A 15,874-nucleotide genomic window follows, 5' to 3' on the forward strand; every position below is an offset into this window, starting at 1 on the left:
GGGAAGAAAGATGCAAACATAAGATAACACGCCGATGTGTTATCGAAGAGGAAACCGAAGAACTCGACGAAAAACCTCTCCGCCACCCTCCAAGGGGTAATCGATCCACTAGACAATCAGTTGGGATACATAGGTTAACAAAAGACCTTCCAAGCCTAATCTACCCGATGTACCTAAGCCCTCCAAGCTCCTACTCCAACAAGACTTCTCGGAATCGTGTCTTGTCTAGCTCTCCGGATCCCGCAACAAGCTCCATGTTGCATCTGCCATCCTTGGTTTCTTCCAATGCTTCTCAGCAGTACCAAAACCTCACTTGGCACTTTGAAAGGGTGTGGTAAGTATTTAGGCTATCAACCTCTCAATGGTATGGAAATGGAAGTTAGGAGTTGAGGAAAATCCACAAGCAATTGTGTAGAGGATTGTGAGTATAACAATCTCTAACTCTCAAGATGTTTGACTAGGGTTTTCTCTCAAAAGCACTTCTCAACATTTGTGGGTAATGTGGATATAAATAGTATAGGCGCAGAAAGTGTGTATCAGAATTGACAGTCTGGAAAAACAGAATGTCTTGAGGGTGTCTCGCGGGAAGGCCTTACCCGCGAGATACTCGCAAAACACAGCTGTCTCCATCCTGTCCTAACTCTTTGCATTCCAACATGTGCAAGTCACATAGGTCACTTCGCAGGATGCTTAGTCACGAGCTACCCACGAAAACTCTTCAATCTTCAATTGCTTGAGTCTTCACACTCTATCTCTCTATCACACAACCCTTACAATCAAATCCCACAATAAATTCAGGGTACAAAAGATTGAATAAAATTACAATCAAATCTGGCACGAATTAAAGCCAACAAAACACATAGTTGTAAATTACAACTTCACAACTTTGATTGTTGATTGTTATCATATTGCATTATAAATAATTAAAGATAGTATATAAAAAATATTATTAGTATATTACATAGCTTGCTTTTGATAATTTGGTGTTTATTGTTATATCTTTTATTTTTACTTTTTTTCTTCTCATATTATTTTATTCAACATTTAAATTTAGCTACATCCTCCATATCATTAAATTATTTATATTTTCTCTCCGTTTTATTTTTTTTAAATTTTTTTTTATCATCCTCCTTATAATTATAATCAGTCAGTTTAATGAAAAAATAGCCATTAAATTCACAAGTGTAGAAAGAATCAAAAGCATAGGGATAGAGGAATAAAAAAAGGGAAAGGAATAGTAGCAATGCAAGTGTTGCAAATGCTATTGATGACTTAAGCCATGTTAAATTTTGCGTGTATGATCATCATAATGTATATAGGCGTTTGATATGTAAGTTAATTCTAGTGCAACATTGCATGTGCGCAATGATATATAATTCTAAGAAAAGTTGGTTTCTTGTATTTGTATTATGATAGTGCAAGTAGTTAAGTTTGATTCATAAGCACTAGGAAGTGTTCATTAGTGGAACTTAATTCGTTCAATTATACCTAACTGAGTAATGCTTCCATTACAAATTATTTTACAATATTTTTATAAAATGTTGATGTGGCCAACCTCTTATTGGTTTTCATTTAGGCCCCCCATTAATATCACTACCAATAATCACTCACTTAGGGTTGGCAAAATCAACCTAAACCTATTTGCCCACCCAAACCCACCCACTTAAATGAGACCCAAACCCATCCAATTATTAATTGGGTTAAATGGGTATTAACCCAATTAAACTCAATTAACATTAATGTTTATTGGGTTTTAATTGGGTACCCAATTAGACTCAATTATGATCCAACTATCATTTCTACAAATCACCCAACTCTAAAATGCCCCAAAACTACTAAAATTACCAGAATATCCCCTTAAACTAAAAAATGACCAAAATAACACCTAAACCTAAAAATGACCAAAATACTCTTAAAACCTAAAAAAAGACCAAAATACCCCTTAAACCTAAAAAATGACCAAAATACTCCCAAAACATAAAAATTACCAAAATAACCCCAAAACCTATAAAATGACCAAAATACCCTCGAAACCTAAAAAAATGACCAAAATATCCCTCAAAACCCAAAAAATGACCAAAATACCCTCCAAAACCTAAAAATGACCAAAATACCCCCAAAACCTACAAAATGACCAAAATACCTCTGAAACCCAAAAAATGACCAAAATATTCTCGAAACCCAAAAAATGACCAAAATACCCCCCCCAAAACCTTAAAATTACCAAAATACCCCCAAAACCCAAAAATTGACCAAAATACCCTCGAACCCCAAAAAATGACCAAAATATCCCTTAAACCTAAAAAATTACCAAAATACCCCCAAAACCTAAAAATTACCAAAATAACCCCAAAACCTACAAAATGACCAAAATACCCCTCGAAACCCAAAAAATGACCAAAATACCACCCAAAACCTAAAAATTACCAAAATACCCCTGAAACTTAAAAATGACCAAAATACCCCCTAAACCTAAAAATTACCAAAATCCCTTTGAAACCTAAAAAATGGCCAAAATAACCCTAAAGCCTAAAAATGACCAAAATAACCCCAAAGTCTAAAAAATGACCAAAATACCCCCGAAACCTAAAAAATGACAAAAATACGCTTGAAACCTAAAAAATGGCCAAAATAACCTCGAAGCCTAAAAATTGATCAAAATAGTCTAGAAACCTGAAAATGACCAAAATACCCCCTAAAACTATAAAATGACCAAAATACCCCCTAAAACCTAAAAAATTACTAGAATACCCATGAAACCTAAAAAATGACCAAAATACCCTCAAACCTATAAAGTGACGAAAATACCCCTAAACCTTTAAAATGACCCAAATAAACCCAAAACCTCTAAAATGGCCACAAACAACCTGAAACCTCTAAAATTACCAAAAATACCCTGAAACCCCTAAAACGACCAAAGTACCTCTAAATTATAAAACGACCAAAATACTCCTCAAAATATCTAAAATGACCAACATACCACTAATCCTATAAGATGAACAAAATACACCAGAAGCCTCTAAAATTACCAAAATAGGGGTTTGGGGCATTTTGGATGTTTTGAGGGTATTTTCGTTAAATTAAAGGTTCTAAGAGTCTTTCAGTCATTTTGTAGGTTTTGAGGGAATGTCACTAATTTTTTAGGCTTTAGGGGTGATTCGTTAACTTTTAGATTTTGGGGCCATTTTTTGTAATTTTCTAGGTTTTGGAGGTCGTTTAATAACTTTTTAGGTTTTGGGGATATTTCAATCATTCTTTAGGTTTCCAAGGTATCTTAGTCATTTTTAGGTTTAGGGGATATTTTGCTCATTTTTTATGTTTAGGGAGTATTTTGGTCATTTTTAAGTTTTAGGGGGGATTTGGGTAATTTTTTTAGGTTTAGGGTGTATTTTTATCGACTTATAGGTTTAAGGGGCATTTTTGTCATTTTATAGGTTTCGGGATATTTTGGTCATTTTTTAGGTTTCGAGGATATTTTGGTCATTTTAAGGTTTAGGGGTTATTTTGGTCATATTCAGGTTTCAGGGGTACTTTGGTCATTTTTTAGGTTTCAGGGGTTATTTCAGTTAATTTTTAGGTTTCGAGGATATTTTGATCATTTTTTAGGTTTTAGGGGTATTTTGATCATTTTTTGGTTTCTAGGTTATTTTGGTCAATATTTAGGTTTCGGGGTTATTTTGGCCATTTTTAAGGTTTTGGGGGTATTATGGTCATTTTTAGGTTTCGGCGTTATTTGGTTAATTTTTAGGTTTCGGGGGTATTTTGGTCATTTTTTGGGTTTTTGGGATATTTTGGTCATTTTTTATGTTTCAGGGGTATTTCGATCATTTTTTAGGTCTTGAGGGTATTTTGGTCATTTTTTGGATTCATAGGGGTATGTGGTCATATTGTAGGTTTTTGGGATATTTTGGTAATTTTTAGGTTTCAGGGGTATTTTGGTCATTTTCTTGGGTTTTGGGGGTATTTTGGTCATTTTGTGAGTTTTGTGATTATTTTGGTAATTTTTAGGTTTTGAGGATATTTTATCATTTTTTAGGTTTTAGGGGTATTTTGGTCATTTTTTAAGGTTTTGGGAGGTATTTTGGTCATTTTAAGGTTTTGGGGGTATTTTAGTCATTTTTTGGGTTTTGGTGGTATTTTGGTAATTTTTGGTTTTGGGGGTATTTTGGTCATTTTTTGGGTTTCAAGGGTATTTTGGTCATTTTTTAGGTTTTAGGTGTATTTTGGTAAATTTTAGGTTTCAGGGGTATGTTGGTCATTTTTTGGGTTTCGAGAGTATTTTGGTAATTTTTTGGGTTTTGTGGGGTATTTTAGTAATTTTTTGGGTTTCGAGGGTATTTTGGTAATTTTTTTGGGTTTCGGGGGTATTCGGGGTTTTAGTTATGTTTGGGTTCGGGGGTATTTTGGTCATTTTTGGGTTTTTGGGGGTATTTTGGTAATTTTTAGATTTCAGGTGTATTTTGGTCATTTTCTAGTTTTCGGGGGTATTTTGGTCTTTTTTTTTGTTTTTGGGGTATTTTGGTAATTTTAGATTTGAGGGTATTTTGGTCATTTTTTGAAGATTTTAGAGTACTTTGGTCATTTTCATTTTGGTGGCATTTTGGTAATTTTGATAATTGGGTAATTGAGTGGGTTGGGATTTACCCATAATAATTGGGTTGGGTTGAATTTGGGTTAGAAGCAATTAGTTAAATGAGTTTTAATGGATAAATGGGTTTTATATACCCAACCCAATTATACCTACCCAAACCCACCCATTTGCCACCCCTACACTCACTATATCAATAATTTGTAAAAAATTTGTAAAATAGTTTATATATATATATATATATATATTATTATTATTATTATTATTATTATTATAACTTTATACGGTGGCAAGCATCAAAACTGGAGTTGATGTCATGATGAAGTGTTGAATGCGTAGGCCATTGACCCCTGTAGCAGTCTTCTAAAGAGTCCAATCGACCCTAAGTCGGTAATAAGAGAAAACTCCACCTATGGACGAAATCTTCAAGGCAGTTTGATGGGGACGTGGTAGGAGAAATTATAACTTTATAAGGATAAAATGTTACACCACCTTCAAGCTATGCAAAATTGGTCAAAAAAATTGTTTCTTTAGAATGAGTAAGGATAGAAAGGAAAAAGAGAGAGCATTTTTTGAGAATGGAAGCATGGTACTGGAAAAGGTAATTGCCTTCTGTAATGGCAAGTCCATTCCCATTCGTAGCTTCTCTGATGAAGAGCTCAAGCAGGCAACCAACGACTATGATGCTCGTCTTGTTATAGTCCAAGATGAGTTGTACTGGAACTGGTACAAAGGTTCTCTTGACGGCCGACTCGTTTCCATTAGGAAATTTGAAGGCGGTGTACACATTACAGAAGGCCGGGACTTGTCCAACTACGTCATCAATGATCTAGTGATTTCTGCAAAGATGAGCGCTCACAAAAATGTACTAAAGGTTATAGGATGCTGCCTCGAGACTCGACCTCCCATTTTAGTACATGAGTTTGCTGCAAATGGTAGCCTTGCCAATCGAATCCAGGGCACTCGTGGCAGTCAACAACATCAGCCGTTAACATGGGCATGCAGGTTAAAGATTGCAAGGGAGATTGCTCATGCAATTTCATATCTCCATACTGCATTCTCTAGACCCATCATCCACAGGGATATAAATATGCAAAATATCTTCTTAGACCAACATGATGTTGCCAAATTATCCAACTTCGAGTTTTCTATATTAGTCCCCGAAGGTGAGACTCACGTTCAAGTTGATTTCTTGTCTTGGTGTGTAAGATACATGTCTCCTGAGTATTTTGCTACGGGTAAGGTAACGGAGAAAGCTGATGTTTATAGCTTTGGGGTACTTCTTTTAGAACTTGTAACAGGTAAAAATTCAAATGATTTTACCCAATTGAATAATGGTGAACGTGTGGACTTCTCAAAACCAAAAAAAGAGTGTGCTGGATTAGTAGTATGTATGCAAAATGGTGCTCAAGGTCGTTGCATTATGGATCCTACAATCTTGGCAGGAGAAGGGAGAGCTAGTACTACAGAGCAACAATTGCAAGCAGTGGTAGACCTTGCCTTCGCATGTAGAAAAAGAGACTCGGAGATAAGACCAACTATGGTAGATGTTACCAAAGAACTCATGCGGATTGAGAGGCTTGTCCTATAATCATTTTTTTTTAATCATCATTTTTCAGTTAGTCGCATGCCATACTTGGCCCTGTATGGCTTTATCTCTATAGCTTTATCTATATATATTTATCTTATTACTTTTGATGTTATTTTTGGAGAAGCAATAAGGAAAACAGGTTGTTGGTAAGGGTCCAGATCAGTACAATTAATACCTAGATCTGAATACAATGAAGCTTGATACTGAGATATTCAAGTTGAATCCATGCCATGATATTGATCTAAATTTCAATCATTTACACCCTTTTACATTTTCAAAAGCTTAATGAGACAATGACATGTATACAGATCTACTTGGAAATCATCAGGCACCTTTCTCCATATAGCGCTTATATTCAATACTTACTCCATACTGCAGTTATATTTTCAATTATAGTTAAAATCCTGATAAATATATATTAGAAAAAAATTAGCAAGATGTCCAGAGAGTAAAATTTACTTCCAAATGCAAATTCATGATCAATCGACAATTATACTCCATGTAATAAAATTGTCTATGTAAAAAATATAATAATCTTGTCTATGTCATTTCTCAAGTATTAACTACTTAAGAATGCTTCACCAAAGACAGTTTTCACTAGATGCCTAACTTTAGCATGTCTAAAATGTTATGGAATTAATTTTTTTCCTTTCTTATAAAAGTATTTACCAAATCACATGAAGTTCAAAGTCAGAGGAAGCACTACCTATTTTGTCAAATGGAGGGAAGGATGAGACCCACAAATGCTAGTCACAAGCAATCATCCATCCTTATTCCTTAACACTGTTTCCTCTTTTTGCCTGCTCTCCTTCAACTTAACGTTCATGTCATATACCGATATTTTTCTCCTTGGTTCTGGCACCATGCCTTTTAATGGCATCGCATTGAAAAAGCACAAAGCACTTTGTATTCTTCCCTTGCCATAAAGCCTATGTATCATAATGCTATAAAATCGTTGGTCTTGTCCCAACCCATTTCTCTCCATCACCTCCTATGTATATCTTACACTTTCCTAATTATCCCAATCCACATATAACTTCAAGATCAATTTGTAAGGGTCAGCACTCAGCAGTCATCCTACTCCCATTTCTCTATATCCTCTCCAAGAGCTCGGGTACTTCCTCTGGATTCTTCAAGGACTTAGCCAAGTAGTCGTGAGTTATAGCATTTGGTAAAATACCATATGAGCAGCCGCAAATCTATTAACCAAAATACCATACGGCTTATCATTGACAAGTCCCTTTCTCTTTGACATTTCATCAAGCATTTGGATAACCTCCTCGAAACGTTGTTATTTCACAAGTATATGAAGAATCTCATTGTAAACACCCACTTCATTTTCTCCCCTCTCTACAAACCCAGTTGAAGAATACATAAGCACATTCAGCACCAAGTCCCCATTCAATGTAAGCCCGCATAGATCAAGAGCTTGCTCAATATCTCCACCGGTTTGTCCCTTCTAAACTTGAGGAGCTTGAATGCGGAACCTTGCTCTCTGCTCTTCTCTAATCACTGGGAATTTTTAGAATAGTGGTGTAGAGGGAGGGAGGCTCAATGGGCTTATAATTCCTGAAGTATTGAAGTAATTTCAGGGAAGTTTCATGGAAAGTAAGTGGGGCTTTCCTGAATAGCCGATCAACAAAACATAGACACACTTGGCTCACATAGCTTTTTCTGCCTGCTCTGCTCAGTGCTCACAGGGTATTTTTACAATAGTGCTGTAGAGGGAATGGGCATTATTCCATTCTATTTGTAATTTAAGTAAGTTCAGGGAGGTTTCATTAGAGTAAGTGGGGCTTTCCACATCATCCGATCACCAACTTCGTCAAACTAGTTAGCTGAGCTCACAATTTGGAAATTTCAACTTGTTGCTCACCGCGTGTTGGTAGTGGCTAGAGGGGAGTGAGGTGGATTGTTACTTGGAGTGTGCATAGGCTGTATTACCAGAATATTAGTCATGCTGGGAACATTAACATTTTCTAAAAAGAAAACTAAATATAAAAAGGTAAAAAAAAACATCGACAAAAAAACGAATAAAAGAGAAGTTAGAGATTGTTTAGATTTGTTTGGTTTCACTCTCCATGGCTCCGGAAACAGAGGACATAGTTATTCAGTTATTGTACAGGAACAAATTTTATTTCTCAAACAAGTAGAGCTAACCAAGGATTTGAAGCATAATTAGTAGTTGTTCTCTAAAGTGAAGGGGATTTCTATGCATAGTGACAAGGGGGAAATTTTAGCATCAATTCTGGTGTTGGATGTTATGGTCTAACAAAACATTAAAGTATTCAACTTAGATTTTGGATGCCTGTTTTGCAGCATGTGCTTCAGCTTAGACATCTCTTCAGTTAATGCAGCAAAAAGAACCATTTCAATAAATGATTTATTGTGAGATCATAGGAATGATTATGAGAAGGATCCTGTGGGATGCAGTTTGAATTTAAGCAGGCCCAAATCATAAACTCAATTTGTTGATAAAATTCTTTTACATTTCATCATACAAGCCCTCTCAGCTCACTAGTGAATGCATTACATTTCCTGCTTTTGATTTGTACCGAAACAAATGGAACTTCAATCTCTTAATGGATGACTTTACATTAAGATTGATTATATATATTGGCAGGCAAGTAAAAAGATTACAATTCTAAAAGGCAAATGAACAGCTTGCCTAGGGTACACTCAAAGAGCATTCTTATATATCTAAAGGGAGTTCTTAGTCATTTTTTTGGGAATAGAGGTGGGTTAGAGAATCGAAAGTGGGCTATGAAATTTATGGATCTTAATGCCAGGATTTAGAACTTCTTATTGGTTGTTCTAAGAATAACAGTAAATTTATGAATATTGTAAATTTATCAAAAGAAAATGTTGAGACTATAACTTTTGCCACAACTTACTCGTGTGACAAGTTTTGAGTAATGGAATAAAAGTAGTGGGTCTACAACTCCATCATTCACAGCTTGGCACGTCAATAAGTTGTAGCAAAAATTATGGCAAAAATTGTAGTCTTAGCATTACTCTTTATCACACTTGTTGAATGTACGAAAATGTTTAGCAGCTAATTTGGTTTTATTGGTTAAAAGGTCAGAAGAGAGATGGATCAATGTTACAAACTAAATTATTAAAAAAAAAAAAAAAAAAAAAACAATGTTATGAACTCATGCACAGACTTGGGCATGGAGTCGTGTATTTTGGTTCTTTAAGAATAGTACCTGGCCATTCTCATTACCTGCAAGCAGTAAGCACTAAATTAAGTTGCTTCCTGCCTGGGATTCATGCATGTAAATATTTGTATCTAAATCACGTATTCATATGCATCAAGAACCCTAAGACTTGGAAGCACAAAACCACAGATTGCATCTTGGAAACACGTACTTTTCCTATAAAATGTGGTTAGCTTTTTTTTTTTTTTTCATATGATCTTCCACCGCAAGGCCCAAAAGTTTTTCAACAAAATTGTTAGTATATATAGGCCAAAATGGCCCATTAGCATTAATTTTTGAAATATTTAGCAACAGAGCACTGTTTCGGAAATAATTAGGGAAATACCACTTTTTCGGGCCCTATAGCAGCGTTTTCCTGCAAAATTTTTTTATAAGTCCCATAACAGATTCAAGGGGCCCTATAGTGGCGTTTTTAAGCCCTATAGTGACGTTTTGGGGCCCTATAGCGGCGTTTTCCTGCAATATTTTTTATAAGTCCATAACAGGTTCAAGGGGCCCTATAGTGGCGTTTTTAAGCCCTATAGTGACGTTTTTGGGCCCTATAGCGGCGTTTTCCTGCAAAATTTTTTTAGAAGTCCCATAACATGTTCAAGGGGCCCTATAGTGGCGTTTTTTAAGCCCTATAGTGACGTTTTCGGGCCCTATAGCGGCGTTTTCGGAAAAAGTGGTATTTCCCTAATTATTTCCGAAACAGTGCTCTGTTGCTAAATATTTCAAAAATTAATGCTAATGGGCCATTTTGGCCGTATATATAGATAGGCTAATTTCAGAAGTTTAGCCCAATAAAATTAAACTTGGCCCTCCCTTAACAACACCCTTGTCCCTCTGAAGCAAAAGTAAAAAAAGCCCAATCAACAAATTTTATCAACAAAAATTTGAAAATGAGACCATTTAACACTTAAAAAAATGGAACAACCCAATCAACTCCAATAAATACGTTCAATCAAAAACTAATGAATAAGTTATACAGACGCCATAAATTAAAATTAAAAAAAAAAAAAAACTAATGAATAAGAGTATATAATCAATAAACTGCAAAAGCTAAGTAGCATTTTTTTTTTTTTTTTTTTGAGAAGAACAAGCTAAGTAGTAAATTTAGTTTCCTCAATAAAAAAAAAAAAAAAAAAAAAGTTGTAGTAAAGATTTTTTACTAGCTACGAAATGACATAATCATAAAAGAAACGATATTTATTGAAATAGAGAAATAATATTTTTAGGAAAAATTCGGTGACTAGAATGCGTTTGAACTTATTTAGTTAGTTAGACTATTTTTGGAACTCAAGTTTAGCAAACTCAAGTTCCAACCCAAAATCAACTTTACTACGCTCGAGGTCCAACCAATATAAGTCTGACGTGGAATTGAAAAAAAAAAAACCATGTGGAACTCGAGTTTATTAAATTCGAGTTCCAGCTCGTTAAAAGTTTACCTAGATGAAACTCGAGTTTAGTAAACTTGAGTTCTAATCGGGCAAATTTTTTTAGAATGGAACTCGAGTATAGTAAACTCGAGTTCTAGGCCAGAGAACTTTTTGATTTTTCACAACTCATATCTCTCTCTCTACCTCCAGTCTCTCTCACTCACACAGTACGCCATTTCTCACTCTCACTCTCACTCTCGCTCTCCTCCCTCACTCTAACTCGTCTTCCTCAATCCCTTGTCTCCCTTAGTCTCGCGGCTCTCTCAATGCCTCCTCTCTTTGTCTCTTATATTTGCTCCTCCACCATGTCTTCCTTTAGCTCTTGCTCATCGAATGACAACCTCTCTAGAAAAGGTCTCTTGTAAATTCAGCAAGTTACCAACACTTTGACAAGGAAATGAACTAAACTAAGGATGCTAGGTATAACAAAAGTTGATGCTTATAAACTATGCCACAAAGTTCAAAGGCACTAGAAGTAGAGATATTGGTAGATGTTCACGTGGTGTCTCCAATGCTTGTCTACAAAAAATATGAATATGAAAACATAGATACATCATAAATATGGCATCATTTAGTTCAACTACATGTTCTTTTGCACATTTTCTAATTATGGGAATACTGAAAAAAATATAAGGAAGAAAGGGAGTGAGAATAACAAGAGTATAATACCTTTCTCTTACATAAGGTCGCTTCAAAATAATAGGCCCAAAATATGTTAAGAGCTAAATATACCAACCAAATACTTTACCTAGGATAATTGAATGTATGTGTTGCTTACCTAGTTTGGAACATGACTTCTTGTTGATGCACAAATCACATTCGGACATCTTTTGCGGTTATGGCCCTCTTCATGACACACTCCACACTTCAGCTTGGGTTGATTCTCCCTCCAATCCATCTCAGTCCTTGTTCTTGTTGTCATAGGTTGACCTTTGTCTCACAACATATTAGGGTCAGGGTACAACTTTGGGCCAGCAACCTCCCACCACAATGACTTATCCTTGGGCACACAAAAATCATGTGAATAAGTGGCAAGTCATTCCTGTAAACTATAACAAGGGTCAATATACTCCATTGCATTGATATATTCCCTGATACAAACTACAATTACACGTGAACAAGGGATCTTATAGATTTCCCATTTGCCACAAGTACACGTGTTATCTTGTAACCTTACTTCATGACTATGGTCTCCCCTTTCAGAGCTGTGTGGATTATAGGTTGTGCAAACTTGATATACACCATTTTGCTGGTGAAATGACCTCACATAATGTCTGAGCCCTTTTTTGTGATTTGCTTCATAAGTCTCCATGGCATAACTGCTAAACTTTTGACCATGTGCGAGATCACCCAATATTTTAGTGTGCTGATTATTGAAATAGGCAATAAGTTTGCACCAAATGTGGTCAACCAATGCAGATATTGGTAGTCCACATACACCTTTAAGAACTCCATTGAAACACTCCGATATATTGGTAGTCATTGCCCCATAACAGCGTCCATGATCATGTGATAGTGTCCACGTCTCCAAATCCTCCTTCATTAGATATGAGTATGGCTTTTTTTTCTCTGTATTGGGATTCTTATTGAATTTGAGTTCAGCTTCCTTAAGGTAGTCCAATATTTTATCAAGTTTGTGAGTTTAAGTAGCATATCCTGCTTTCAAGGCTAGAGACTTTAAGAATGGGTCCTTAAATTAAGTGTTGAAGTTGCTAGTCACGTGTCTAATGCAAAATCGATGATATACCGGTACATAATCATGGAGCCACTATGCAATGGATGATATGATAGCTCTATGTCGGTCAGATATTATGCTAATGTTGGACTTGGGTACCACATCTTGTATCACGGTCCGCAGGTAAGATAAAAACCATCCCCAGCTAGCCCCCATCTCATCATCCACAACCGCAAAGGCAAGTAGAAAAATCTCATTGTTTGCATCAGTTGCCATTACAATCAACAACATTCCTTTATATTTTCCATAAAGATGAGTTCCATTAATACTAATTACTGGCCTACAATGTGCAAATCCAGCAATGGAAGGAGCGAAAGCCCAAAACACATACTTGAATATAACAATACCTAGTGTGTCTCCATTGATCGACTGATAAGACACTTGTGTACTCGGATCACTATCCTTATATGTTAACAACAACTTCTACAACTTTTGGTACGACTCTTCCCAATTCCCATGTATGTTTGCAATGGCCTTTTGTTTTGCATCTCATATCTTGTAGTACGATATTTCTTGCTAAAACCTTTCCTTCATCAAGTTGGAGATCTTTAATTTTGCAAGTATGATCTTCAAGTACATATTTATGAAGTTCTTAAGCAAGAAAATTTGAATCCATCATTCTACCATCTTTGTTCACCCCAACTGATGGACAAGTGTGAGGACTGCTGTATACTGTGATGGCCTATAGTCCGTTAAGTTTCCGTTACGAGAATGCTCGGACTTTCCATGCACATGACTTGTTCACACACTTCACACATAATCTCTACTAGTTGGACCACTCAATTATATAACTTTTGTTGTTGTCCATAGAGTACACTATTAATGCCTGCCTCATCGCCTCTTTATTAGGGAAAATCAACATTTTGCTAAAATTCATTACCCGCATCCAACTTGATGAAAATGGTATCTCAACATTTGAAGGAACCACTATATTATCCCATGTTTTTGCATGGAATGACGGGCCATGAGCTTCGTAGGAAGGGACTATATCCGTAACATGTTGCACACCTATATGATCGCCTATATCATCATGAAACTCCATAGCATCATCATCATGATCATCCACAACATCATTATGAACATTGTTAGCATTTTCATAGTGATCAACATACTTGTGGAAGTCATCTCTTTCAATCGTCTCTTCATACTCATCTCTACCATGATAAAAATCGCCTTCGTCTTCCCCCCCTCCCCCCCCCCCTAGAGATTGAATACATTCTTATTGATAACTAGATCCGCAAACCTCTATTGGAGTTGGTGTCTTGTGACATGGTAGTGTATAACTCCCAACTGTGGTGCACAAGGTAAGAGTTGAATGACCATCCTCATGTAATGATGGTAATTCGTCCCCTCCACCACCTTCCAAAGTTGTTTGTTGCACATCTTCATTGCCAACTTCTGTACAAGGCTCCACACTTATATAAAACTCAGCAGATTTTAACTGGGGCGTAGAGTTTATCCTGTCAAACATAATCTTAACATGCTTATTTCCTTTTATTTCAATAGGTGTGAAGACAATGCGATCACTGAAAACTGCATGAGGAGCACTATATATAATTTTTATGTCATGAAACCGACAGTCTAAATCTAGCTCTTTTATAATTTTCTTTTCCAACTTCTTCAAATTGATCTCCTGTCGTTTTTTTAGCTGAATAATCTTTAACTTTTTACTAGACTCTTCATGCGTCACTCCATGAGTCACATCACTATGGGGCTCCCCACCATAATATAGATATAAATCAATTGAACTCATTACAAGCCTATTCAAAGTCAAATAAGTTTAATAAAAGTTATGACAAATATAACACTTTTATCCGATATGAAATATAAAATATTGTCTCCAAGGAAATATAAAGATAACATTGTATAGTCCACTAAACAATTATAAACAATTGAAATTTTATTATCTCCAAGAAAATATAAAATATAATACTATATGGTTCACCAAGTAAAAATAACATTGTATGGTCCACCAAATATAACATTGGAGATAATATTTTTGAAAATTTCCAAGCAAATTGTTATTAAAGATAGCATTGTATGATTAATCAAGCAAATATAAAACATTGTCTCCAAGTAAATATAAATATTTGAATTTTTATATTCAAGCAATTTTTATATGGTCACTAACCTTTAAAAATTAAAACTCGTTACACCTTACAAATAACAACACATTGCAAATAATAACAACATGTTACCCATACACATTACAAATAACAACCCATTACAAAGAAAACCCCATTACATATTGCAAAGAGCAAATAACAACCAATTACAAATACAAAAAATAAATAAATAGAACATTACAATTACAAACAACACATTACTCATAAACACAATAAAAGTGGTATGTGTATATATATCTACCAAATGAAAACTTATATTAACCAGGTCTAACCAAAAAAAAAATTAAAAGGTTCAAATATTTGCCTACAATTGAAGAAGAAGGAAGCTTTTAATTTTGTAGAATGATAAATGAAAGTTGTTGGCTATGAAGTAAACCAAGAGGGTTTTGGGCGTGGGAGAGAGTTGGGACAAGCACTATTTGTGAGAGTTTGCATCTGTGAGAACACTGAGTGATTTGTGAGTTAAAAACAGAGACAGATGGGGTAGGTGTGAAATTAATTGGAACTCAAGTTTACTATACTCGAGTTCCATTAAAAAAATTTTACCCGCTTGGAACTCGGGTAGGTGTGAAATTAATTGGAACTCAAGTTTACTATACTCGAGTTCCATTAAAAAAATTTACCCGCTTGGAACTCGAGTTCCACGCAGGTAAATTTTACACCATGGAACTTGAATTTAGCAAACTTGAGTTCCATCTGGGTAAATTTTTTTTAACGGGCTGGAACTTGAGTTGATAAATTTGAGTTCCACATGGTCTTTTTTATTTATTTTTTTAGTCCACTTTAGACTTATATTGGTTGGACCTTGGGTGTAGTAAAGTCGATTTTGGGTTAGAACTTGAGTTTGCCAAATTCAAGTTCCAAAAATAGTCTAACTAATCAAATAGGTTCAAATGCAAGCTAGCCACCGAATTTTTTCCTAAAAATGTACTATTTACCAAATTTTGCCAGTAGTGTGCTTTTATTGTTTTGGACAAAAGTTGGTGCCTTTTAAAGTGGAGTTGGTCTGATTCTTCGAATGATTAGTTGCTGAAAATTGAAAATTGATCAAATTAGTTGATCATGGTGTTGTGTGAATTGTAGAGCAATGTTGTGTTGTGTGCATAGCACGTGTTTTCTGTGTATGTGCCTCTTTTTATTTGTTCAATTATTTGTTTATTTGTCATTTGTCATTAACATTTGGAAAATGAGTTTT

General features: G+C 35.3%; 1 protein-coding gene and 1 pseudogene across 1 annotated transcript; both read left to right on the plus strand.

The window, feature by feature from the left end:
• LOC115957579 overlaps positions 1 to 15,874 on the plus strand; it is a 54,054-nt pseudogene that overhangs the window by 25,115 nt on the left and 13,065 nt on the right.
• Positions 5,022 to 6,313, plus strand: LOC115957580 (non-functional pseudokinase ZED1-like). Its single transcript, XM_031075864.1, has one exon. It carries the CDS (start codon positions 5,124 to 5,126, stop codon positions 6,177 to 6,179), a length of 1,056 nt encoding a protein of 351 aa, XP_030931724.1. The 5' UTR covers positions 5,022 to 5,123; the 3' UTR covers positions 6,180 to 6,313.

This window comes from Quercus lobata, chromosome 8 (assembly GCF_001633185.2).
Source record: "Quercus lobata isolate SW786 chromosome 8, ValleyOak3.0 Primary Assembly, whole genome shotgun sequence".
Lineage (NCBI taxonomy): Eukaryota > Viridiplantae > Streptophyta > Magnoliopsida > Fagales > Fagaceae > Quercus > Quercus lobata.

What these genes read in the sequence shown, in the direction of transcription:
- LOC115957580 (XM_031075864.1), top strand. Translation starts at nt 5,124, where the DNA reads ATGAGTAAGGATAGAAAGGAAAAAGAGAGAGCATTTTTTGAGAATGGA.